Here is a 26,502-nt window from a genome sequence, read left to right as displayed (position 1 = left end):
CTTTCATTCCATGCTGCCGTAAGTCTCCCCACATAAGTCTCTGATCCCTGGCCTACATTTTTAATGTCTAAGATTGATTTTCAGAAGTGTAGATTTTTGTTAGAGAACAGCTGAACTGTTAGGGAATGTAATTCGTTATGTATGTTACCCTCGCTTCTCATTTCCATTCCTTTTAATGGTTAGGGGTTTAAAGGCTTTTTTTTAAAAATGTTGATTACTTACTATAGCAAACAATGGAGTTATGCCCACTTATACCATCTGAAGATCTGGCTCGAGGGCTGTATTATGGTATTTGTACAACATTGATTTGATTAGAGGGGCTGACCTTGTTCCAAGAAGGCGCACAGTGTCACTAAAGTAAACTTTGCATGAGGTTAACAGGCTGTAGCAGTATCAGATAAGTAAAGAACTCACTCCTGATTCATTGGCTATCACTTAACCTTTATCATTGCAGGGAAATCCCAAAGTGGAATTTAAAGCTTCCTCCTTTCTTCCTTCTCCCTGTGAACTTTTGGACACATCACTGCAACTCACTTGCGACAACACAAACATGATTCAAATTTTTCAGTTTTTAGTATCTTTTTAATGTAACGCTCCTGATTCTTACCAACTGTGGAGCAGAAGAATTTGGCAAAAGTCTAATTCTCTGTGTGCAGTTTTCAGACACTGTCCATTGCAAGATTACTGAGGCGTGGACACAATTACAATCACAGTCTGGGATTCCCCTATGACTTTCACAGTTGAAGCATATTAGATAACAATAGGAGTTATTATCATACACATGCAGGGCAGGGCCATTGTGTTTATCCTTCAAGTGCCAGAAAGTCATGTGAACTGAGAAGCCAAACTATTTTACACAAGGGAGGAAAGAGCATTCATAATATACCACAAAAACCTACTTGTTCCTTTATCTAGCAGGAAGCCCACAGCTGAGCATTTTCATTATGTTTTTTAAGAGTTCATGTAACTATAATTACTCTGCACCCCAAACCTAGGATGCCAGGAGTGTGCCAGGTTTACTGTGTCTCGGAGGCAACCACTGTAGGTGCTACAGCGGCTAGGCCTTGTAGGCGCTAGCCCTGGTGGGTCCCAATAACCACTCAGACACATGGCTAAGGGAAAGGGCTGGCTGGAAAGGGGAAAGGCATAGGTGTTGGAACTACGAGTGTGGGGGGTGCTGGAGCACCCCCTGGCTTGAAGTGGTTTCCATTATATGCAATGTTTACAGTTTGGTTCAATGGCTCTCAGCGCCCCCACTATACAAATTGTTCCAGCCCCCCTGGGGAAAGGTTGCAAATACTCCAAGAACATGAGCTTTGACAGTCACAATTCAAAGTGAGCAATGACCGTTCCTGTTTGGGTTCCTAGGGCAGTCCAATGGAGGGCCAGGGCTCTTCTGGCCTACCACCTTTGGCACTCTCTCCCGTCCACTCTCTATTCAAGCAAATCGTATTTGTGGCAAGTCAGGCTTAGTTAGGGTTTCCCTTTGGGGCCTCTTTGCACTGGGTCCCTGCCCAGCCACTGCTGTTCCCCCATAAATCCCACACAGACCTGCACCCAGCTGTGATGTCCGGCACTCACAGCCTGCTCCACATGCAGCTTTGTCCACAGTTCCTGGGACTTCTCTGCAGCTCCCTGCTGCCGTATGGCTCCCACTCCCAAACACAACGTAGCCACTTCCTGAAGAGGGACCTTTCCCCTTACCACCAGGGGAAAGGGATGTGCTGTGATAAAGGGGCTGATGGGAAACGTGGTCCCTGCTTAGCCCAGAGTAAGGGGCTGTGCCAAGGGAAGGAGGGTACTGGGAGTTATAATCCCCTGCTATGCACATCTATCACCTCACATTTGAAAAATATGCAGTGTCCTTTTACATTTATATTTCTGGGATCCAGGTGGCATACAGCATTTTTAATATGACACAGTAATTATGAAACATGGAATATCTCCAACAATGGGTGGTGCCTTATATCTATTGTAAAAGGATAGTGATTAAATAAATGGTAATAAAATCAAAATCCAAAACTGCCATTACAGTGTGTTTTCAGCATCACTTACCTCAAAACAGATAATTGTCATATCCCTCTTAATAAGTAAAAACAATACTTTGCTCTTTTGCCATATCTCCCAAAGGATCTCAGAACAGCTTAGAAATATTTCAGAGACATAGTCACACTGAAATCTAGTCAACTACCAAAACTACTGAAAAGTAGTTTCAGGTTCCTGAATCCCCCTGCCAATTTTTGTGGTTTTGCAATTGCATTTTTGTATTTTTTTAAATACCCTTCCCTGTTGCTTGTGAAAGATCCACACAAACATCAGGGGAAGAAACTATCCATACCGAGGAAACAGTGAAACTAATCATAATAAATGGTGTCAAATGCACATAGAGAAAAAACAATATTTTTCCATAATCTTAGTTCTCGTCATCTTGGCAAATTGGTAGGTATTCAGCAGGATGAACTTCAGTAAAGACAAGTGCGAAGTACTTCACTTAGGAAGGAAAAATCAAATGCCCATCTACAAAATGGGGAATAGCTGGTTAGGTAATTGGACTGCTGAAAAAGATCTGGGTGTTATAGTGGATCACAAATTGAATATGATGCAGCTGCGAAAAAAGCTAATATCATTTTGAGGTGTATTAATAGGAGTTTGGTATGTGACACACCAGAAGAAATTGTTCTGCTCTCTGTGGCACTGGTGAGGTCTCAGCTGGCGTACTGCTTCCAGTTATGGGCACTTCACTTTAGGAAATGTGGACAAATAGGAGAAAGTCCAGAGAGCAGAAAAAATGACAAAAGGTTTAGAAAGCTTGACTTATGAGGAAAGATTAAACAAACTGGGCAGGTTTAGTCTTGAGAAAAAAAAACTGAAGGGAGATCTGATAACAATCTTCAGATATGTTAAGAGCTCTTATGAAGAAGGATGGTGATCAATTGTTCTCCATGTCCACTGAAGGTAGGACAAGAAGTAATGGGCTTAATCTGCAGCAAGGGAGAATTAGGTTAGATATGAGAAAAAGCTTTCTGACTATAAGGGTAGATAAGCTCTGGAATAGGCTTCCAAGGGATGTTATGGAATCCCCATCTTTGAAGGTTTTTAAGGACAGGTTGGACAAACACCTATCAGGGATATTCTAGGTTTACTTGATCCAGCCTCAGCCCCCGGGGCTGGACTTAATGACTTCTCAAAGTCCCTTCCAGTCTGCATTTCCATGATTCTATGGATGCTACTTCTAACAATAGCAGGTTAAAAAAATGTACAGATGTGGATTTTTAATCAATGGTGTCCTGATCCTGCAAATTGCTAGCCTCAAAGGCCAAGTCCCACATGGCCTTTTTTAAATTCACTAGTTTGTGGCATAATTAACAGCATGGGTGGTGGGTATAATAAACCAGGGACGGCCTTGCCTTCCCTGGAGCTGCCGCCGACCTGCTGCTGGACACCTGGGCTGCAGTGGCCCCGGCCCTTCTCTGAGACCCCCACCGCCTTCTCCACTCCACACGTCCACCCCGTCCCTGCTGATCACCACGTCCCTCCTCCTTGGGACAGGGGAGTAAGGAGGGACGTGGAGAGCCAGCGGCTGGTGGACTGAGCAGGCTTGGCCAGGTGCTGGGGCCGGTGGCTTGGCAAGGGGGCAGGGCCTTCAGGGGCAAGAGGAGCTGGCGCTAGGGGGATGGCGGTTCAACTTGGCCCGACTCTGGCGGGAGGGCCAGCGGCTCGGCCCTGCCCGGCATTAGGGGAGGCAGACGGCTCAGCCTTGCCTGGCACTGGGCGGAGGGAGGCTGTCAGGGGAGGGGAGGTCGGTGGCTCAGCCTAGCACTCCGGGGGGAGGCGGTGGGTTGGGGAGCAGCGGCAGCAACTTGGCCTGATATGGCTGGGGCGGGCGGGGCAGGGAGGCCAGGGCTCCTTCGGTCGTGGGGGGGCCCCTCAGAGTCAGGGTTTCTCCTTTTATATGGTGGGAAGGGGGTTCTGTCCTGTGGGCGGGGGGGCAGGGCCTTGGGTGGAAGGGGCAGGGCTCGCGAGCTTGCCTCCCCAAAGTGGGGATTCACCTTCTACCCATGATTAGCAGCCATGGAGGGAGGTGCTGAGCTGAACCTTGGACCTGCTCGTAGATTCAAGGGTGTATGTTATCCCCCCGTAAGTGTCCCATGTAAAGCCAGTTTACTCAGGTTTCCACAGGAGGGAACTTGCTCCCATTTAAGGCAATGCCAGTGGAAGTGTGTTTGTGGCAGAAAAAATATTCAAATGAAAAGAGCAAGAGGATTTGGTCTAACAAGATGCTCAGGAAACTTTCCAACATCAGTGTGCATCCTGCAGCAAAAACTCCTTGCAGCAGGTTGAAAATGCTATATAAGCTTTACACTATAGGAGAAAGTCTGGGCCAATTGGTCCTACTGGGATAATTATCTTTCACAGAAAGAAAACATCTTTCTGTTGAAATTAATTGATGAATTCAGGATTCTACTAAATACAGCAGAAAAATTACATGCAGAACATGTACACAGTCATATTTTTAAGCATTTCAGGTTACTTTACAGTTGGTTCTGTTGTATCAGAGTAAACTATTTTAGTATGCATAATTAACAAAAGTATACTCTATATTTTAAAAATTATCCTAGCCTTCAGAACTAGAAAACGTTTGGATAATATTTTGAAGACGAAGTGCTATTATTATTATACATACCATGGATCTGATTCTCATTTATACTCGGGCAGGGTAAAAGTCTTAAAGTGAGTGCAAAATATCAGTGTAATTTACACCCACTTTAAGGTATCTTTACTCCGCCAGAGATATGTAAACGAGCCTTAGTGTAAAGGAAAATCAGGCCTCCCATGTGATTTTTAAAATATTTTGATAGGCTTTAAATATATAAAACTTCATGAACGCATGGACAAAATATAGCAAGGGTTCTTCTATTTCCAGAACAATAAAACACAGTGGTAAAATAATATTTAAGCACATCGGAATCACATATGATCTGAATTCATGAACACAAAACACATGAAAATGTAAATATACCTTTTTATTATTTTACTCGTAACAACATATTTAATCTTCCAGGCATTTCTATGTTGCTCATCTCTTTAGTATTGATATAGTCTACTGTATAGTCAGCCTATCAAAATTTAAAACAAACTACTGTGGCATACATTTAATATATATAAGCAGTGATGAGCTAGACCCGGTTCGCACCGGTTCACTGGAACCGGTTGTTAAATTTAGAAGCCCTTTTAGAACCTATTGTTCCACGAGGAACAACCAGTTCTAAAAGGGCTTCTAAATTTAACAACCGGCCAAAAGTGGCGCCTTAGGCGCCGACTCAATGGGTGCTCCAGGGCTGGAGCACCCAAGGTGAAAATTTGGTGGGTGCAGAGCACCCACCAGCAGCTCCCTGGCCCACCCCAAACAGCTGATTCGCGGGAAGCGGCGGGGGCGCGGCGAAGCAGAGCGGGCCAGTGCATTCGGGGTGGAGGCAGAGCGGAGGTGAGGTGAGCCGGGGCCGGGCGCGGGGGAAGCTGCCGGTGCGTGCTCTGCACCCACCAAATTTTCCCCCTGGGTGCTCCAGCCCCGGAGCATCCACAGAGTCGGCGCCTAAGGCACCACTTTTGATGTGATCAGTGGGGGGAGCGGCCGCTCTGCCTGCTGCCCCCCAGCTACGCTTCCCCGCCCCTAGGAGCCAGAGGGACCTGCCAGATGCTTCCTGGGAGCTGCCCCAGGTAAGCACCGCCGGGACTCCCCACCTCGCCCCCCGGCAGGTCCCTCTGGCTCTTAGGGGCAGGGTGGGCACCCACTACAGTGACCCACGAGACCCTCCTGCCCAGTTCTGGGGGCAGTCAGGGGACAGGGGAGGGGGTCCTGGGGAAGGGGAACGTCAAGAAACGTGGGGGGTTGGATGGGGCAGGAGTCCCGGGGGGTGGGCCATGAGGATGAGGAGGTGAGGAGGGAACCGGTTGTTAAGATTTTGGCAGCTCATCATGGTACGCAAGCCCATGCTTTTGTAATATCTGTACAGTCCAGCCACATTGAAGCAGCTTTTTAGGATATGTCTCAATCCAGCCCCTAAGGGCTTCACAATCCCATGACATTCTCAAGCAGAACTCTGTACATGTAGCCAAACTGTTGTTTCATACCATCACTTCCACTTCTTAATAGCAGCTAAATATTTCATGTCAAGACGGACTTCTATTAAGATAGCAAAATCACAGCATCCTTATTTTTGAATTTTTTTTAGTTTAAACTTTAGATAAGTTATTCAGTGATTTGTTTTATTATTTCTGTTATTAGTTGTCAGGAATTATTATAAACCAGAACATCTCTATACTGCCCCCATGTGGGAATATATGAAAAAATACAAAATTCAATTCCCTTTAAGAAATGACGTGGTTCATTCTCTCTTCTGTGCACACATGTAACTCATGAAAATTAGGAGTTACATTTGCACCTCCTAGCAAACAGGTTTTACTCTTCATCTTCAAACTTTCCAATTCATCACAAGTCAATGGAATTTGTGCTCCGAAGATATTTAGACACTTGAATATCGCACCACCCTCAGTTCTTGTAAAACTTGCAGTTATAGTAAGAATTTAATCCCCAAAATAATGGCCACAAATAAAATACTTTTTATTTCTGACCTCCAAGTACATAAGATAAAGTTTCTTTCTGATGTATTCCTATATACTGTCATCTTTGTCATATCGTATTGTTTTACTCAGTCCAAAATTACAGCAATATAAAAATGATGTCTAAGGAAGGCTTGAACATTTTAATTCCTGTTTTGATACTATGAATACTCAAAGACAAACCACGCAAATAAATACAAATGTCATTTATAAATATTGTAGTGGCATATAACTATTACATTCATAGATAACAGCTACAAACAAATTGTAGTTTACCTGAGAACATGAGAGTCGACATTCTTCAATCCTGGGGATTATCTGGCAATCAGAAGTCCCCAAAATTATTACAAGAAGAATCTGAATATCAACTGCTAGCATCTTAAATTGAAAAAAAAACCACCCTCACTCTTCAATTTATCCTTTAGAAATAGACCTTCTACTCTGACAACTCTCTCTCATGCCAAAACTTAAATACTGTGATATGAATTAGTCCCACCCACAGTACCTCTGAGCTAAGATCCTCCTCCTCCTGCAAATCAACATTTCAAAGTGTTTCTAATGTAGCAAAATGTGCTGGTTGTCTATGAAGTAAGCTTTACTCACAATTAGAAACTTATGTTCTTTAGTGAAAGCTAGTGAAATACACTTTCAGATCTCGATAATCACAGCAAACACCTTCCTTCTGGATTTCAGTATCTTACATTTAATGAGTATTGGAAAATTTGTTCCTTGTAGAATGTGTGTGTAAGTAAATATGATACTCATGAAAATTAAGGACTAACATCAGCTACTGACAGACAGAATGTGGGATGTCACTGTGCAAGGTCACTGTTAATACAATGCCATCCTGACCTGCAACACTCTTTCCTATTCTATTCTTGAGTTTTCCATGAGCAGAGACTTCCAATGTGTAGAAATCAGAGAAACAGGGTAGTTAGACAATCCCTCCGATAGTCTGATTCCTCAAGTGACATAGCACAATGGAACAATAGCATCACAAGACTGATTCTTGCTTCCCTTCATTGGGAAAGACAGACCTTTTTTCACCAAAGAAATGTGAGCTTTGAATTTAGTGTAAGTACTATTTGCCCTTAGTAGAAACGTTTTATTCTACCTTCTGTGTTCAACATTTCAGGTTTTACACAAAATTAGGAGGTGCACCCACTTCCCCAACTCTGAAAGCAGATCTTAGGTGAGTCATGATGCCTAAATAGTGCTTCAGTTTAACAAAGGGCGCAGGAACGCCTTTCTTGGCACTGCTGTGCAGTGAGGGCAAGCTGAATGGAAGCAGGGTCATCAGGATGACAGTGGCACTGTTTGGAAAACTTTTCTGATGCTAAGTGTACCTTCACTGCAGGGGAGCAGCAGGACAGCAACACCACATGCAAAAGATCAAGTTTCCCTACAAAGCTGGCCAAAGTGGCAGATTTAAAGTTAATACCTGCCCATGTATCTACAAGGACAACAGCAGAGATGCCCCTGGATAAGGAAGCCTGTTCAATAGGGTTGCCAAGTCCTTGCATTCTGTTTTGGGCCACTGGTTAAGGTGCATAACACCTCAGTGGCCCTTTTAAAATGTAATTGAGAGCAATATAGCCTCCCTTAATTTCCTACCATGTGCCCCAATAGGAGAGCTTAGTGGGTGAGGTCGCTGACATCCACCAACACTCAGACTAAGCTTTAGAGCTGGGATTAATTTTGTCAGAAGGTTTACTAGAGCTCAGCTACAGCCATTTATGCTGTACACACTACCCGGCCTTCATACCCAAAGGGGAGGTTTAGTTTTGAGAGAAAAAGCCTCTGTTCTAGTAAGATACCTATCCCAGTTCAAAAATATAGGGCTTGACCAGCACTGGATGTGGGATGGCCTTTGGTGCAAGTAATAAATAGTGAGGGCTGCTTCCTCAGAGGAAGGATAGTCCAGTGGCACTAGCCTGGGAATTGGGAGACCTGGATTAAATTCCCTACTCTGCCACAGACTTCCTGTGTGACCTTGGGCAAATTAATTAGTCTCTCTGTGCCTCAGTTCCCTATTCGTTTAAAACAAAAAATTGGATTAATAGCACTACCCTACCTGACAGGGCTGTTGTGAGGATATGGACATTAAAGATTGAGAATGCTCAGATACTATGGTGATGAGTGCCATATAAGTACTTAAGACAGACAGATGTTGTCACCTGCAGGTCTGGTAGGCTGCAGGACTCTAGGTTTGACCAAGAAAAGCTCAAGGACATTCCCTACACTGGGAAACCTCTTTAGAGAGGCCTCTATTGCTCAAAGAAGGCAATGGAGACAGAGGTCACTTTGTGTTCTCGCAGCTTTAGTGTAGACCAGCCCTGAAAGTCAACCTAAGTTACGCTACTTCAGTTACATAGGTTATAACCGTTATGTAACTGAAGTTGACGTAACTTGGGCCGACTTACAGCAGAGTCTACACCGTGCTATGTCGATGGGCGACGCTCTCTTACCTACTTACCTTATGTTTCCGGGGAGGTGGAGTACAGAAGTCAACAGGAGAGTGCTCTGCCATGAACTTAGCTTGTCTTCACCAGACCCACTAAAATCGACACAGCTGCAGCAGTACCAATTTAGCTATAAGTATAGACAAGCCCTCAGTTCCCTTCCATAAGCGAAGAAAGGCGAAACTTCTGCTTCAACAGCCAGGTTTCTCAATGATGGCTGGCTTCAAGAGAGCTCAGTACCTCCCCTGCATAGGGCACTTGCCTTCCACATCAACAGAAGCTGAGGAGTTCTATGGCCCCATTCAACAAGCACGAGAAACTGAGTCATTCCAATGCATATAGTCAGCTAACCACTTTCTGTAGCTTGCCCAAGGCAAGATTTAATTTTCCCCTCTGTACATAGGAGCAGTCATGTATTGGTGCCAGTGCGGACTCGTGGCTCTTCCAGGAATGGGGTGCATGTCACAGATCTGATCAGGCACCCCCTGCTGGCCACCCATCAGACTACTGCTGTGAGGTGAATACAAGCCTCGGTATCCCTAGATCCCCCCAAGGTGTTTTCGCCTTTGGAGCCTGAACGAAGTCCAGCTACTGCCCTATTGTTGGGGTCTTGAGGTGCAGACCTGCCATCTAACACTGCTTTCTGAGAGCTAGAGTCCATAGTGCTGCTGCCAAGCCCCTGGGTGCAATGGTTTCCTGCAGATTTGCTCACATTCAAACACACCTCTCCCAGAGCTCCACCCTAAGGTGTAAGCTTTGTGGTTTACTGTTTAGCTCTCTTGGAGGGCTGTGATAATTCTGAAGCATATAAAACACTCACACACACTTCACACAGATTCTAAGAACCTAATTTTCCTTTACTTAATCAAATGAAGCATGAGAGAGTACAGATAATTTAGAAAACAAACATTTTTGATGTAGTGCCCCTCACTACCTTACTCTTCCCTTGGAAGACCATGTGGATTGAGGAAAGCAGGTAAGGTCCCCTGCCTCATGAAGCTGCTACATGCTGGATTGCTGCTTCATCATGGAGACTTCTTACTCATCCTCTGTGACCATCCTCTCAGCTGCCCAATATGGCTCTCCTTATTTATACACCCTCACTTCCAACACCTGGACCTTTGGTTCTGTCTTTTGGTAACTTCCCACCACTCTCCTCTCCTCCCACCTCACCCCCCCTTCAGACAGATCAGTGTCTTCAGATTTTCTCTTCAGATCAGTGGTTCTTACTCATAACCATTGTGGTCAAAGCAAAATCATTAAATATTAAGTCCCTTCTCATTGTCCTCAGTCTGGAGTGTACCTGCTGCACATCCTCTCAGCAATGGTGGATCTACACATATACAGGCTTTTCATAACACAGTAATTTTATGTTGGCAATTAATTGATCTTCGACTATTAGCGATAGATATGCCCAATGGCCTGTGATGGGATGTTAGATGGGGAGGGATCTGAGTTACTACAGAGAATTCTTTCCTGGGTGTCTGGCTGGTGAGTCTTGCCCACATGCTCAGGGTTTAGCTGATCACCATATTTGGGGTCGGGAAGGAATTTTCCTCCAGGGCAGATTGGCAGAGGACATGGGGGTTTTTCGCCTTCCTCTGCAGCGTGGGACATGGGTCACTTGCTGGAGGATTCTCTGCACCCTGAAGTCTTTAAACCATGATTTGAGGACTTCAATAGCTCAGACATAAGTTAGGGGTTTGTTACAGGAGTTGGTGGGTGAGATTCTGTGGCCTGCGTTGTGCAGGAGGTCAGACTAGATGATCTTAATGGTTCCTTCTGACCTTAAAATCTATGATTCTAGAATATCATTCAGAATTCATAAGTTGTATAGAGCCCCCAACTTGTCACAGGCCACAATAAATGCAAATTAGGACTTACATGTGATACATACATAATGATCTACTGGTATAATACTGGCAATGTGCGTTTACTGGAATCCTTATGATCTGGGCAGTGGATTTTCATTACTGAGTGTGGGGAAACTGTCAGAGAGATCTGTTTCTGAACCAATCTTTTGGATATGATCTTTCTTCCCTTTGTCTTGCTAATAGACTTATACTTTTTCATTTCCATGTGTTCATATTTCAAATTAGACAACACATGTCCATCAATAAAAACACCATCGCAGAGCTGACAGTACACCAAAAATATTCTGGGTGCAATGTAGGACTTGCAGCCCAGAGGCAGGGGGAGCTAAGCTGGTTTGCAGTCACCTTTGTGCCCTCCCAATCCTGGACTGTTTTGTGGGATGGAGACCTCCCACCCCCAGCATAATTTAAATAATCCTACGAGCTTGTCTAAATTACAGCAGCACCTCAGGGTCCTATGATCCACTGCACTGCCTAGAACCTTTGCAGCACCATGTGCTGTGGCCCCTAAGCAAGGGTTTGCATGTCAGAAGGCAGCCTTACACAGAGCTTGTGCAGGGGGAATCCTCCCTAGCTGGATATGTGGCTTTTAGGACCCCCTTATGCCACTCCAGCCCTTTTACATGGTGTAAAAGGGGCCTGAGTGAGAGGTGATCATCTAACCTCATATAAAAACACTGCAGGTGGTTTTGGTGCACATTTCAATCCTAGTCAGCTGACCATATTTTGTACCATTCTGGTCGATCATTTACATATTACAGTATAAGTGAGGCACACGCTGGGCCCCTCTGATTTTGGCCCCTGTTGCCCTCTCTGATCAGTCAGGAAAGCCTCAGCTTGATGCAATACCAGTGTTCTTTATTTACAGTTGTTTTCCCACCACCACTTTCCACCTATGTACAGGTTTTGCAGCCAACTTTGCCAAATGTAGGCCCGGCCAGCAACAGAGCAGAAGGCTCCTGGCTCCCACCTCCCTCTGTGCCTGGCCTTTCTCTTCCCCACTTCCTGTAGCTTCCTCCCAAACTGGCTAATGAGGCTGACAGGCGCTGTCCAACAGGGCTATCCAACCAGCCCCAATCCATTCCCCTTGATAGGGGCTGATTAAGTGCTTCTCACTCAGCATCTTGTCACATACAGGATACTCTCTTTACTGGGTTTCAAGATTACCATTCTCATATTTATTAATGCAGTCTGTTTGCATGTCTCTTCTGATATCAGGTGACCTTAAAGGATGTCTGTACTTGGTAAATTGGGATCATTCACATCGGCTCAAATTATGGTTCCCAGATGATTTGCTTGGTCTTGGACATTTCTATAGCATGTCTTATACATAGGCTCTCTTTTCCCTGCAGTCCCACCCAGTATCTGCTGCTTTTATTGCAAATACAAGTTGTTTTCATTAAAGACTAGCATTTATCATCTTCTATTCACCCCGCTTGCTTTTTTGCATGAAAAGGGTGAATCTGGCACCTTCAATAGTTTGGGTAGGAAAAAAAAAAGTCTCTAGAGGAGGTCAGTATTTCACAACCTGGAATGTGTAAACACAAATCAGATTGCCAGCATTTTTCAAGGGCCTTGTGAGCCTCCCCCCACACATTCTCTGTCTCAGACAGTTAACTGAAATAGATTTATTCAGCCATTTGAAACTTGATCCTAACTGTATGAGCAGCCACTAGAGTCAGAACATACTGACCCTGCTGGGTGATAGGAATAAAACTTCCTGTAACGCTGGGCTATGTCACGACTGACAGTTAATAAAGATCAGTCACAGTCAAGTGGGCTGTACCCTTGTCACTCAAACAAGGTGCCAGAACTATCACAAAAACCACTGGACCTATTCTTGGGGGTAGTGGTGGAACCAACCCCTCCTGACTTTTAAAACAGATTGAACAAAACACTAGAAAATGTACTGGAATAACAAACCCTGCAGTAGCAGCAAGATGAATTGATTGGTATAACAGGCAGTTACTATCCCGTACGTTTTACATTTTGATTATATGAAATTCTTTGTTCCTCCTGAGCTTTGGAGATGTAGAGGCTAATTCTGATTTTAAGCCCCTGGTTCTGGAATACCTTCTTAGGAATTCTGCACTGGCTATTTCCGACAAAGTGGGAACTGGATTCTGACAGGTATTGTAGAGATACTCCCTGAGGAATCCCCAAGACGCTCTACATATAGGGTGGATTCTTTCCTGACTGACAAATGGAACAGGCGTCTGTCAGCTAGACATCTTTAAAGGGTCCACAGCCCACCATTGGAAGATAGGTTATTCTATGGATCACAGATGAGGTCCATTCCTTGGTCAATTCAGGAAGAAAAGCTAAGAATATAGAATCATTTTGCCACTAATAGTAAATGGCAGGTTTAACTGGTTCACCTTGGCTGACTTATCAGACATGTGGACCATGGAAGAGCACTAAAGCACCATAGCCCAAAGTATGGGGTGGGGGGGGGGGATATCCTGAGAATATATTTTGTAACAAGGTACTAACCATAAGCAATCTTCCTTCCTTCCCCACATCTCCCTCCAAGAAAATGATATCACAATGAGATTTTTTTACATTACATTATGTGACAGTGGATAGGTTGGCAAGCCCTTCCACTCCCATTCACTGATAGACAAGAGTTTTTACAGTTTATGAAACTCTTGTTGACAAGATGACCATCATACAGGGGATTGCAGATGCAAAAATGGAGGGAGTACTCCATGACATAAAAAGAGATCTCACTGTATTTCTATTAACTTTCCGCACAGTTGGGACCAGCATATTGGCCACAGAGCTGCTGTAATAGTAAACTTTGTTAATTGGCTTCAGTATAATCAGTTAGTCTCCTATGCAGCCATGGTTTACAAAAATCTCCACCTCTTGCAGCCCAGAGCCTTTAAATATTATCTTTGAGTTACTCATGGCAAATAATTTTTCTTCAACATCTGCTTATGCAAGGCTTGTACAGTTCTATTGTTGTTCAAAAAACGCTTTTAAAAGACTGGAGTACTCAGAATGGACTCATATATTTTTAGGGAAGACATTGCTATGAACAGTTTTCTTGTTGCTGGTCACCTTCTTTTCAGGGATAGAACAATCATTCATAGGTAAATATGAACTTCCTTGCAGTACTGTTGCACAAAAGGAGCTGCAGCATTTACAGGTTTTCTCCAACTGGAAAGTGTCTCCACAAACTAAGCATGGAATTTTCTTGTTGCTGTTTTGCAAACCTTTAAAAAAAGAAGGCAGTCATTAATTAACCCACATTTCAACTGAAGTCCATATTTTAAAAGTCCTTGTTATGCAAAATCATAATAAACTCTTCAAAAACTGCATTCAGTTATACTATATAGTACTTTTTCAATAGTAAAACAGGGCTACATGGAAACTGTGTGCCTCAGGTATTAATACAAAACCTGTTAATACATTAAAAGGACTCTGTATATACCACAACCACTTATAGACCATTCTATAAGTGTTGGATGTGTGTGTAAGCCTTTAGGCAAGAGATTTCAGGTGACAGTGAAATATGCCCATTCGTTCCAACTCTTGGCAAACTGAACACCATATACCACATCCTTAAGTTATGTTTTTAAAAACACACTTGGCAGTATCAGTAGGAAGAGGATCCCTTGTGGGAAATCCCCCCAAAATGATGATGGTGATGGTGGTGATGATGATACTTAGCAGATAAATAACACATAACATCTGCAGCATACTCTACAAACAATGGAATTTTTTCTTTAACTTTTTAGTGAATTTAATACTTATGAAATGTTAGGGCTTATAGGCCTTTAAACTGAAATCCTCTTCTTATCCACAGAACAGGTACAGACAACAGCAGCTGCAGCACCCATTGCCCTGATGACGTTTCAAGATTGACCTGGAGAACTATCCAAGTTCAGTATCCATGTTTGCTTAATCTTTGACCTCTCTGCCAATTAGGTTCCAGTTTGTACTAAAAGATGGTGATTTTGTAATGAGAATAACAGTCCACTGGAACTGGTCCGTAGTCCCCACATAGCCAGCAGACACAAATTATGGTCACTTCTGACCTGGATTACATGTGAACTAGTGATACAGAGGTGAAAGTCTCCGTGTTCCAGTGCCAATCTCTGGAGCCATCCAGAGACAATAGGAGGTTGCATGAGAATAGCCAGCTATCACTAGCAGAAATAATAAGGACTTGTGACCTCTACACAGAAGAAAAAGGAGTTGGGCATTAATGTGGATAGCTTAATAAAAACTTGTGCTCAGTAGGCAGCGGCACTCCAAAAAGCAAACAAGATGTATGCTGCATAAAAAATGCAATCGAAAATCATCTTCAAAATATGGTATGCCATTATATTATATATACAAATGGTATGCCCTCACCCAGAATACCATATCCCAAAAACAATATAACAGAAATACAGGGGATTCAGAGGCAAGCAGCAAAACTTATTAGAGGCATGGAGAGACTTCCAAAGGAAAGGCTGAAAAGTTTGGGACTATTTATATTAGAAAGACAAATAACATGGAATATAATACTAGTAGACAAATAACTAGCTAAGCAATCCAAAAACTTATACTGTATACCTAACTTCTACTTTCCCTCTAAAATGTATTTTTATGTAATTTATAGTGAAATAATGCTAAACAACAGATATTACCTGATATTTTGGAAGGCTGAAGTAAAGGCCAGTCCAAGGGATTCATATTTTGAAAGGTAGGGGCTGTCTGATTTACTCTGTGAAAGCTTGAATCTGTTATTCCTTTTGCCTTGTTTATATACTGCACATGTTTCATCTCTGTGATGCTTTCTGTAGGTTGTAAAACTAAGCTGGGGAAATCTATGTGCCCAGTGGATTTCATGTGTGCATCCCTTACTTTACAACTTTTCCCTGGTGGCTTCTTGAGAGGCTTAGGTAAAGTGCAAAAAATAGCCTTTTCAATTTTCATTTTGATGTTTTGCTTGTTATTTACAGTTCCTATTGATTCTCCTTGTTTTTCATGATTGGCTGAGGTGCACTGAATTGTCTGTGGTATTCTTGTTAATGTGTCAAGAAAATTAAAATTAGCGATGGGAGCAGCTTTCTGCCTTGATCTCTTAATACCAACTCCTTCCACAAAAAGGTCCGTAACATGGAACGGCGGCAGTTCCAAAAGAGGCTTGAGAGACACAAAAAAGAAATTAAATTTTTCAACAGACTCATGCACTACTAAATTATAAATGAAGACACTACTGTTCCATGGGTTACATCTACTCATAAAATGGGTTCATACAGCACTTTGTGTGACGAAGGATTCCACACCACTGTGACAAAAACTGCATAATTTAGAACTTACTAAGGCTACTAATTTCTACATGGTGTTTATTTTTCCACTTTATACAATGGGCCTAACACGGTGACCAAGGAAGATGAACAAAATAATAATGTCAGGTTTCAGAGTAGCAGCTGTGTTAGTCTGTATTCGCAAAAAGAAAAGGAGGACTTGTGGCACCTTAGAGACTAACCAATTTATTTGAGCATAAGCTTTCGTGAGCTACATCTTACAAGGAGAGTGATCACTTTAGATAAGCTATTACCAGCAGGAGAGTGGTGTGGGGGGGAGAAAACCTTTTGAAGTGATAAACACCCATTTTTTCATGGTCTGTGTGTATAAAAACATCCTCACTGCATTTTCCACTTTTATGCATTAGATGAAGTGAGCTGTAGCTCACGAAAGCTTATGCTCAAATAAATTGGTTAGTCTCTAAAATAATAATGGAAAACTACTGAGACTTCTGCTTTTATACTAAACTCTGTTTTATGGTTACTTCAGTCTATCAAACCCGTCACTCCTCTTTGTCTATATCATCCAGCTGTTGTACCTGTCTGACACCTAAATTGTAAACTCGCTGGGCGAGAGTCCCTCTTCTTTGATACTTGTCTCTATGGTGCCTAGCACAACAGAGCCCTGACCCTTGATTGGGGCTCCTTGGTGCTACGGTATTGTAAATAATAAATTACAATAACAATTATGATCAATGAGGTGAAAGAAACTTTTCAACACAATTAAAATCCTCCCCATTCAACTGAAAAAACTGGGGTAAAAAACATAAGCCTTACAGCATGCCTTGTGGGTTGAAATTAAGAATAACAGACTATGTCCAGGACCGGCCCCTGAGAATGCCTGCTCCAAACACAGTACCCAACTCTAGGGACTGTCAGCTTGAACATCCCAGCTGATCTCTACTTTCAGGGTAAAACACAGTCTCTAAGAAACACAAGACTTACAAAAGCCACAAAAGGAGCTTAACAGCTCAAAATCAACATCCTGAACTGTACCCAGAAACAAAGCCAGGACACGTGTAATATGCTTCCACAGGAAAATAATGCTAAGAAAGTAGGTATTTATTAGAGCTGGTCAAAAATTTAAAAATATGAGGGGAAAGTCAGCATATTTAAAAGGGTTTTAATTGCATTGCTTTTGTAACAGTCCTTTTTTTGTTTTCTGAATTCTCCCAGAATGTTTCTTTTAAACTCAATTTTTGGTGATGAAATCAAAATTTTTCTAAACTTAGTTTTTTTCTATTTCATAAAACATCACCCTGTGACTAAACTGACCAATCAAAATTGGCAATACCAAAAACTGGATTTGTGTGTGGTGGACAAAGCACGGCCTGAGAAGCCAGTCGATTAACTGATTCTGCACGTCTGTTGCAGCCTCCACTGCAACCACCATAGATTAAAACGATCCTCTAAACACTTATGCACATGATTAATTTTATACACATGGGAGTACTCATATGCATAAGTGTTTGCAGGATCAGAGCCTGAAGTCATACCTGACCGGTTCAAGTCTCAGAGACAGCAGAGAGTAAAACTGCCATCTGCTCTCCGACAAGTACGTTCCCCGCTGGGGTACAGCAGGCCTGAACTTGCATCATATTCACTCTTGGGGCTGCAAACATCTTATTTAATTTGTTTTAACTGAATAACTAATTTATTGTGCTCTGTTTTTCTTCACTTCAGATATATCAATCAGCATTAAAAAGAGAACACTAAAATAATTTACTAATTAATATGAAGATTAACATTGGCCTCAGTCAGTTGCAATATGACTCTAGAATACAGCATCCTGTTCCTTCCACGGTAAGAACTGTGAACCAGATTAGCACACTGTATAGTTACCAACTGACCGATCAGTATGAAGCAATAAAGTTATAGCCATTACTGATTAAAGGTGGCTAACATTGGGAAAGGAAGTGTTTTGTTTAAATGGCCTCAAACACACACAGGCCAAAATTCAATGGAGAGATAAATGAGCCCTGAAAATATCCAACACTGAAACATAACTTAAGGATGTTATTGACGTAGCTTGCACTCCTGTAGAATGAGCTCATGCCCATAGAGGGGGCATAGGCGAAGCCACTTCATATCCAGTCTTGATGCAGGAAGTTATCCACTTATAGATCATCTGTGAGGAGACTGCCTGTCCTTTCATATGGTCTGCATATGACACAAACAAACAAGAGGAAGCCCCAAAGGATTTAGTCCTGCCCAGCTATCGTCTGACATCCAATGTGTGAAGATGATGCTCCTCTGGCAATGAATGCAGCTTACGAAAAAACACAGGCAAATATGCCGCCTGGTTTAAATGAAATTGAAAGACCACTTTCGACAAAAATGTCAAGTGCAGCTGCAATGTCACTTTGTCTTTGGAGAATTGTGTGTAAGGAAGCTCTGCCGTCAAAGCCTGCAACTCAAACACTCTCCTCACAGATGTTATCACCATGAGGCATGCAGTTTTTTGACATGAGAGGAAAGGAGCAGGATGCCAGAGGCTCGAACGGAGGTCTCATGAGAGCCACTCAGACTGTGTTAACGTGTCACAAAGAAGCTAGTTCATCACGGGCAGATGGAGACAAAAGACTTCTTTCAAGAATCTCGCCACCATGGCACTGGAAAACACCAATCTTCCAAGAATGGGAGAATGAAAAGGTGAGATTGCCACCAGGTGCACCCTCAACGAGCTAAGCATTAAGATACGATGATTGAAGATGCAGCAAATACTCCAAGATGTCTTGGATACTAGCCAGCGTTGGCTGAACTCCACAGGCCAATGACCACATTGAAAAACTCTTCCACTTTGCCAAATAGGCCATTCTGGCAGAGGATTTTCTACTACTGAGCAGGACATGATGAACAGCCACTGAGCATTGCTCTTCCTCCTCATTCAACCATGCAGCAGTCATGCCATGAGATGCAGAGAACTGACTGCAGGATGCAGAGTGCAACTGTGATTCTGTGTGAGCAAGTCAGGAAGGAGAGGAAGGGATATGGGAGGCTGAATCAACACCGTGAGAAGGTCAGAAAACCAGCACTGCCTCAGCCATGCCAGGGCGATGAGGATGAGCTTTGCCTAATCTGCTTTCAACTTGAGGATGACCTGTGGAATAGTTGGGATTGGAGGAAAAGCATACAGGAGAGCCGACTTCCAGTTGAGGTGGAGGGAGTTGGGCAGGGAGCCTAGACTGAGGCCCCCTTGAGAGTTGAACAGTCGGCATTTCCTGTTGTCCCTTGTAGCAAACAGGCTGATTGTCAGAATGCCCCATATTGCAAAGATAACTTGCAGAACACTGGACTTCAGCGACCACTCATGGTTCAAGGAAAAATTCCTGCTGAGATGGTCCACAAGATGATTCTGGACCCGAGGCAAGTAAACGGATAACAGAGTGATACTCTCGTTGAACCAGAACAGCCACAACTTGATTGCCTTTTGGGAGAGCACCTTGGAGTGTGCTCCCCCTTGCCTGTTCCCATAATACATCACGTTGGCAAGTATGGGAACTATTGAACCCTTGATGCGGTCTAGGAAACAGAGATAGACATTATAGATGGCCCAAAGCTCCTAGACATTGATATGCAGTGGAGCTTCTTGCTCTGACCCCAGGCCCTGAACTTTCAGCAACCCCAGATGCGCTCCCCAACCTATCAAGGAGTTGTTCGTGACAACAGTCCTGGTTGGTAAGGGCCAGATGAAGGGAATGCCTTGACATCATTCCTGAACCGTCTACCACTGCAAGGAGTCCAGGATTGACGGAGGTAGGAAGTCTAACATGTCCAGGGGTGAAGGGTTGGACGGAAAACAGTCCTGAGCCACATTTGCAGAGGGTATTGGCACAACCTTGTGACTGGAACCACAGGTATGCATGTAGACATGTGGCCTAAGAGCCTCAGGCACATGTGAACTGTCATGGAAGGCTGGGACTGCAGACTGAGAGAAAGGCTACAAATGGTCTAGAAATGGTTAATTGGCAGGAATGCTCCTTGAACTCGTAGAGTCTATTAGGACCCCAATTAAATCGTTTTTCTGAGTGGGGACCAATGTTGACTTTCCTGTGTTTAGGATGAAACCCAGGCAGTCGAGTAAGTGCAGTGTGATGCATGCATGAAAAAGAACTTCTTCCCTTGACCTGCCCCAGAGCAGCGTGTCATCCATACAGGAAAACATGGATTCCCTTCTTCTTGATGTACACCGTCACCACAACCATATATTTGGTAAAAATCCTAGGGGTGGATGACAGCCCAAAGGGAAGGACTGTGTACTGAAAATGGTGGTTCACCACAACAAACCAGAGAAATCTGTGGCTCAGGAGAATCGCCATATGGGTGTAAGCATCCTGAAGGTCCAGAGCAGCAAGCCAGTTGTTCTGAGTCAATGTGGGGAGGATAGTTAATAGGGTGACCATATGGAACCTCACGTATCTGGTATATATGTTGAGGTTGCGGAGCTCGAGAATAGGTTTTACTCCTCCCTTGGATTTGGGAACCAGGAGGTACCAGGAGTAGAAGCTCTGACCCTGGTGTTCCAGAGGAACTTCCAGCACCACTCCCATGGCCAGTAAAGAGAAGCCTGCTTGAGGAGCAGTATCTTATAAGAGGGGGCCCTGAAGAGGGATGGGAAGGGCAGATGGGTGCGGGGAAGGAGTGGAGAGGAACTGGATAGTTTAGCTCAATTTGATGATGCTAGGACCCAGCTTGTACTCTAGCCCCAAACATCGTAAAAGCGAGCTAGCCTGTCCCCAGACAGAGGCAGAGTAAAGGGAGTGATGACTGGACCACTGCTCTGGTCCAAGGAGTCAAAATGGGCATTTGGGGGGTGCCAGGGGAGGGCGTGTTGACTGGCTGAAACCCAGACCCAACTGCCTGCACCTCTGGGATCTATGCCCCTTTCTGGGATAATCCAACTGTTTTGAGAGACAGAAGGCTGCCAAAAGGTGCATTGTGGACAGTATTGTTGCTGTCTGCACTGATGGTGTATACATCCCAAAGGAACACAGGGTGGGCCCTATAATCCTTGAAGGTGTGCAGGGTCTTGTCCATCTTGTCTGAAAACCAACACCCAGCACCGAAGGGCAAATCCTCTATAGCCTGCTGCACATCAGGAGCAATGCCCAAATTCTGCAGCCAGGACGCCCTTCTCATGGTCACCACAAAGGACAAAACTCTGGCCAAAGTATCCACGATGTTCAATACAGAATGCAAACGACATCTTGGCCACTAAATAGCCTTCACTGACAAACTCCCAAAATTGCTCTCTGGAGGTATCAGGCAGCTGGCCCACTAACTTAGACATATCTGTCCAATTTACAAAGTCATACCTGGACAATGTCTGCTCATTCGTGATCTGTATTTGCAGGGTGGAGATCCTCCTGCCCCTTAAATCCATTCTTTTGGAGTCCTTATCCTTAAGAGTGGACTTAAATCTGCCCTGTTGGGCTCTGTCATTCACTTCAGCTACGACTAGGGAGTTTGAGGCCACATGGGAGTAAAAACCCTCAAATCCCTGCACTGGGATGAAACAGCATTTCACCGAGCACTTTGCAGTAGGCAGTACTGAAGCCAGTGTGCTCGGGAGGACTTTTGTAGGCTCTAGGAATGCATCATTAGTAGGGAGGGCTACTCTCCCAGGAGCAGATGGCTGCAGGATATCCACTAACTTATGGGAGTTCTCCTGCAGGAACCCTGCATGAATGCCAGGGAAGTGACCATGCACCACAAAATGTCCTGACAGGCCTTGAAATCCTCTGGTATTGGAGGAGAGGAAGAACCAGGCACTGATGAATCATCTGTGGACGAAGAAGAGGTGGTTAACTGCATCAAGGCTGGCTCCCGTTCCCGGACTCGCAAAGCTGGAAAGGACAGCTCAATGGGCTCTACACAGGGAAGGCTCACTGGTGACTGAACCTGCTGTGGGTCCACAGATCCTGCCACTGATCTGCCTGGCAACCTTGCCATAGAGCAAGCTGAGGAGTGCACCCTCTGCGACTGAGGAGCATGCCATGGATTCCCTGGAAGCTACTGATAAGGGTATGGCCAGTAGGCGCCCCATACCAACCGCAAGAAGAGTGCCAATTTGGTGCCCATAATGCTCCATGAATGGTCCCCGATGTGGGTTGGGTGAGGGAAAGCGAGAGGAGGAAGATCCCGACCTCAATGCCGAGGAGCCTTGGGTTTCCAGGGATAAAAGTGGAGCCAGTCCTGAGGGAGCAAGTGATTGGTTTGACTCCTCCATTGCCCAAAATAAGGCCGGGACCAGCATGAATGATGGAAGAGGTACCACCAGCAGCGAGTACGCTGATGCCAGAAGTGGTGTTGACCCCAAAGTCAGCAGCAGTACAAACCAGCTGACAGTGCCAAAGCGAGGGGCAGTGAAAGTAGCCACAGTAACATCCACGGTGCCAACTGCAATGGAGTTTCCTGGTGCTGAGATCCCAGGTACCAAGCCCAGTATTGGCTCTGCTTCCAAAGAGTGAGGAAGGGATGCAGTGCCAACAGACCCAAGGGTTCAGCAGTCCCTCCAATCAACGGGGCTATTAATGACACACCCCTGACCAAGTCCCGGGCCAAAGGAGAGGTCACGATGGAAAGATGGAAAGCATACCACCTGGTATGCTGCCGATGTCAGAACAGTTGGTGCTGGTGTCACCCTCATCGGTACCGGACTCAACGAACGCCCTGGGGCAAGAAATGGAGTCGATGGTACAGGGTCTATAGCCCCCATGATCGGTACTGGGAAATGGTTAGAGGCACCCACGTCATCCTGCGCACCAGCACTAACCCCATGCCATTCCACGCTCTTCCTGGAGAGACGGGAGAGTCCCCATGAGACCTGGAGCAGTCTCAATTGGTCTTATACAACCTTTTCCTCAGCACGCTACGTGGGGAACAGCTCCTCAGTCTCTTTGGAGAGATTCCTGCTCCAGAGTTCAAGGCAGAAGGACTCTTGGAACCTGAGGGCAACCCCTGATCCAATGAGGGTCTCGGTGCTGAAACAGGCCACATGGCCTGTTCAAGCAGGGGCTATTTTAGGCAACGGTCGTTTGCAACTTGAGTCAATTTAATGAACATCTACTCACTGAATACCATTCCTTGCCTCACCCAAGCATAGCTGGCACCACGCGTGGGAATTGCTGTTAGGGATTGTTCCCCAACACAACGGACAATGTTTAAACAATGGTGAGGGCATCACAGGGGAATACTTCACTAAATATAAGTAGCATTAAGGGTATTACAAAGCATATACAGCTAGAAAAAACACTGAACTAGTGACGGAATGTGAATTTAAGACCACACAGAGCTCCGACTCCCGCCACGGGTAGTAAGAAGGAACTGAGGAGGAGGTTCAGGGCGGTGCTGCCTCATATAGCCAAGGGAGGGGCTATGGCCACAAAGTGCAAGTGCTACTTTTTTACAGGTCCTGCTGGGGAAAATTCTCCAGCTAATTCTCCACACACTGAAGTTGAATACACAGCTGTACCCACTCAAAGAATGTTAATTAGATTTTAAAACAATCGCCAAACTAAATTCCATCTGATTAGTGAATGATGCAGAATTATTCATACCTGCCTCCAGAGAAGTTCGAATTTTCCAGTGTCCCAGTTTTTGTCACGTTTCTTCTCAGTAACTACCTTAATCGTGTCTTCTTGTACCTGGGCACATAGCTCTGCTGTGACCGGTGTAGAAGGGAACATTGTTGGGCTAGTATTGATTTCAATCAACCATGGTTTAAAGTCCTCTCCAAGAATAAAGTCTGCCCCATACAGCTCAAAACTGCTCTTCCGGGCTTCAACGCTCTCTTGAGCCATCCTCATGGTGTAGGTAATGGCTTTTTTCATGGATGGATAGATAACATTTCGCCACATATTGCCTCGACCTCTCTTTTGTAAGTACTCCTGAAATTTGGTGCTTGTCCACATATTGTGCCATGGCAATAGAGGATTCCGGTCTGCAGCATTTTTGTATTGTTTCTGGATAGAATTATTGCAAAGATGAATGGAGCTGTGGAGAGAGGACACCACAACTATAGCAGGCAGCAAGCTACACATAATTGTACAATGCTACTCAACTGAAAAAATGCAAGAAACATATTACATTAGAACAAATTATCTTCATATTAAAATCTCAGGGTTTTGATTCTTAAACCTATTTTCAGTTTCCTTCATTAATTCCCCTCTAATGTAAGACAAAGTATGGTCTTATGGTTAAAACACTGGCCTGGGCTCAGGAAAACTGGGTTCAGGTCTCAGCTCTGTCACACTCGCATTTTGTGCCCTGGGGCAAGTCACTTAAGTTCTCCATGCCCCAGTTCCCTGTCTATAAAATGGGGATAATAATGCTTCCCTATCTCAAAGGAGTGTTGTGAAGATACATTTGTTAATGGTCATGAGGCATTGTGATGGGTACCATGTAAGTGCTGATGCTGATAGAGCATCTACAATGGGTTAATTTACCAGATATCCTGCCACTCCCAATCTTTGGTATGGCCCTTGCTAAAAATATGTTCCCATGGAGATATTTAACATTGTTAAAATTGTTTTAACATTGTTCAATTTTAATAAGTTGTCCAGAATTTTCCCAAAAAACTCCCACAGTTCGCCTAGTGCTTTTCTTGAATATTTGATAAACAGACTACAGCATACATAAAAGAACAAACATCCCCTAATGTTCTAAAATGCTCTAAAATTACATTTTCTATAATATTCATATGGATGAGGGCACAGTTAGAATCACTATTTTAAGTTATGACAACTGCTGACTGACACTAAGAGTCTAATTAAAGCACACCACCACGACCCCTGTTCACACTCTAACTAAATGCAACTTCAGAAATCATCAGAAAGTCAAAGCATTAGCATAGACTGGTTCATGAAATTTTAACACTACCATAATTCCACGATCAAAATTCAGGGACCTGACATACTGTAGAATTTTTCAGCCTGTTCATTCACTGTTCTGTATAGCTACATTTTTGTTTATACTTCCTTGGTTACCTGTCTAGATTGTCTAAGGAGAAACGTTGTGTAGAAAATCTCAGATAGCTTTCTTTATAGAACCATATAGTCAGAGGGTTCCAGTCAGTGACAAGAAACCACTGTCTAATATCAAATTTAGTATCATAAATTAGCAATGGTGTCTCAATGTACTTCTGTACCACCCACTTGTGGTCCTTTACTGGAAATTGATCTGTTGCTTCTACTAACTTCAGAATATCATCCAGTCTATTTTTGCACACTATTTCTGGAAGAGAAAAAAATTAAAATAATACGCATGTTAGTGTCTAATAATAATGTATGCAGGTGACAGTGTACAAAAATGAGAGATTATACACGAATGAGAATTTCCATTTATCCTACTTATGCATGCAGGAACAATAGTAGAATATTGATAGATCACCAGAAAGACACTTGTTATGGTAGAATTAAACAAAATCAAACAAATAACCCCCTCCCAGGTTGCTCACATTAATTATGTTTTTTAAACCTTCATTATTCAGACATTCAGACAAAGACATATATTTTACCCGACCCCTGAAAGGCTTACCTGCAACCTAGCGATTATGGGCCCAATCCAGCAAAGCATTTAAGCATGTTCTCAACTTTAAGCATGTGATTAGTTCCACTGACATTAACTGAAAGGACTTTCATTGAAAACAATAAGACTACTCACATGCATGTACTTCAGCACATATTTAAAGTTCTTTGCTGGATTTAACAAGTTTTCCTTCTGCTATTCCTTCCCCAAGATACACAAAGTAACAGAGGTAAGATGTTGAAAACTGTGTAAAAATGACTCTTGCATAGAAAATGGGAAAGGTTCTGATTGGAAATGTTTATGCAGTTATGAATGGCCTGGTGGGACAAACAGCTGATGTACACAGTACATTTACAAGTTGCCTCTCCAGATGATACCCTACAACTTTGGGTAATAATAAACACTTTAAATTAAAAAAACAAAGGAAGCTCTTACCTCTGCCACGAGATTTTGCTCCTGGTTTAATAATCCAGATATTGTGGTTACCATCTATGTCTCGCTGTGGGCTTGTAGACATGATTTTGCTTAGAATCTTTTGACACTGTGTAATGTAATTATGTGCACTACAAATGACAGCACCTTCACTATAAAAAAACAAAATTTTAAAAGGTAATACTTTATGCATAACTATTTTAGAAGAAGCATTTTATGAACTTAGTTTATATAGCTGTCAATATTGCTTTTTTCCCCCTAAAGTACAGTATGAAGTGTTTC

General features: G+C 43.6%; 2 protein-coding genes across 5 annotated transcripts in view; both read right to left on the bottom strand.

Moving 5' to 3' along the window:
- Positions 1 to 7,044, bottom strand: part of IL17REL (interleukin 17 receptor E like) — a 349,783-nt gene extending 342,739 nt beyond the window's left edge. For all 4 annotated transcript variants that reach the window (XR_012156809.1, XM_073328308.1, XM_073328309.1 and 1 more), the window contains exon 1: positions 6,898 to 7,044. Coding sequence is in view for 3 of the 4 variants with exons in the window: in XM_073328308.1 (XP_073184409.1) it covers positions 6,898 to 6,999 (102 nt within the window). In the remaining variant the exon portion in view is untranslated. The remainder of the gene's footprint in view (positions 1 to 6,897) is intronic.
- A 6,922-nt stretch (positions 7,045 to 13,966) lies between these two features.
- The window catches only part of TTLL8 (tubulin tyrosine ligase like 8), a 58,465-nt gene continuing 45,929 nt past the window's right edge, over positions 13,967 to 26,502 (bottom strand). Inside the window, exons 9-13 of the mRNA XM_073341863.1 lie at positions 26,224 to 26,372; positions 25,248 to 25,494; positions 23,820 to 24,255; positions 15,820 to 16,096; positions 13,967 to 14,175 (exon numbers count right to left, since the gene is read on the bottom strand). Of these exons, the coding sequence (XP_073197964.1) occupies positions 13,967 to 14,175; positions 15,820 to 16,096; positions 23,820 to 24,255; positions 25,248 to 25,494; positions 26,224 to 26,372 (1,318 nt within the window). The remainder of the gene's footprint in view (positions 14,176 to 15,819; positions 16,097 to 23,819; positions 24,256 to 25,247; positions 25,495 to 26,223; positions 26,373 to 26,502) is intronic.

This window comes from Lepidochelys kempii, chromosome 1, assembly GCF_965140285.1.
Source record: "Lepidochelys kempii isolate rLepKem1 chromosome 1, rLepKem1.hap1, whole genome shotgun sequence".
Lineage (NCBI taxonomy): Eukaryota > Metazoa > Chordata > Testudines > Cheloniidae > Lepidochelys > Lepidochelys kempii.
This window is presented reverse-complemented; position numbering and strand designations above follow the sequence as displayed.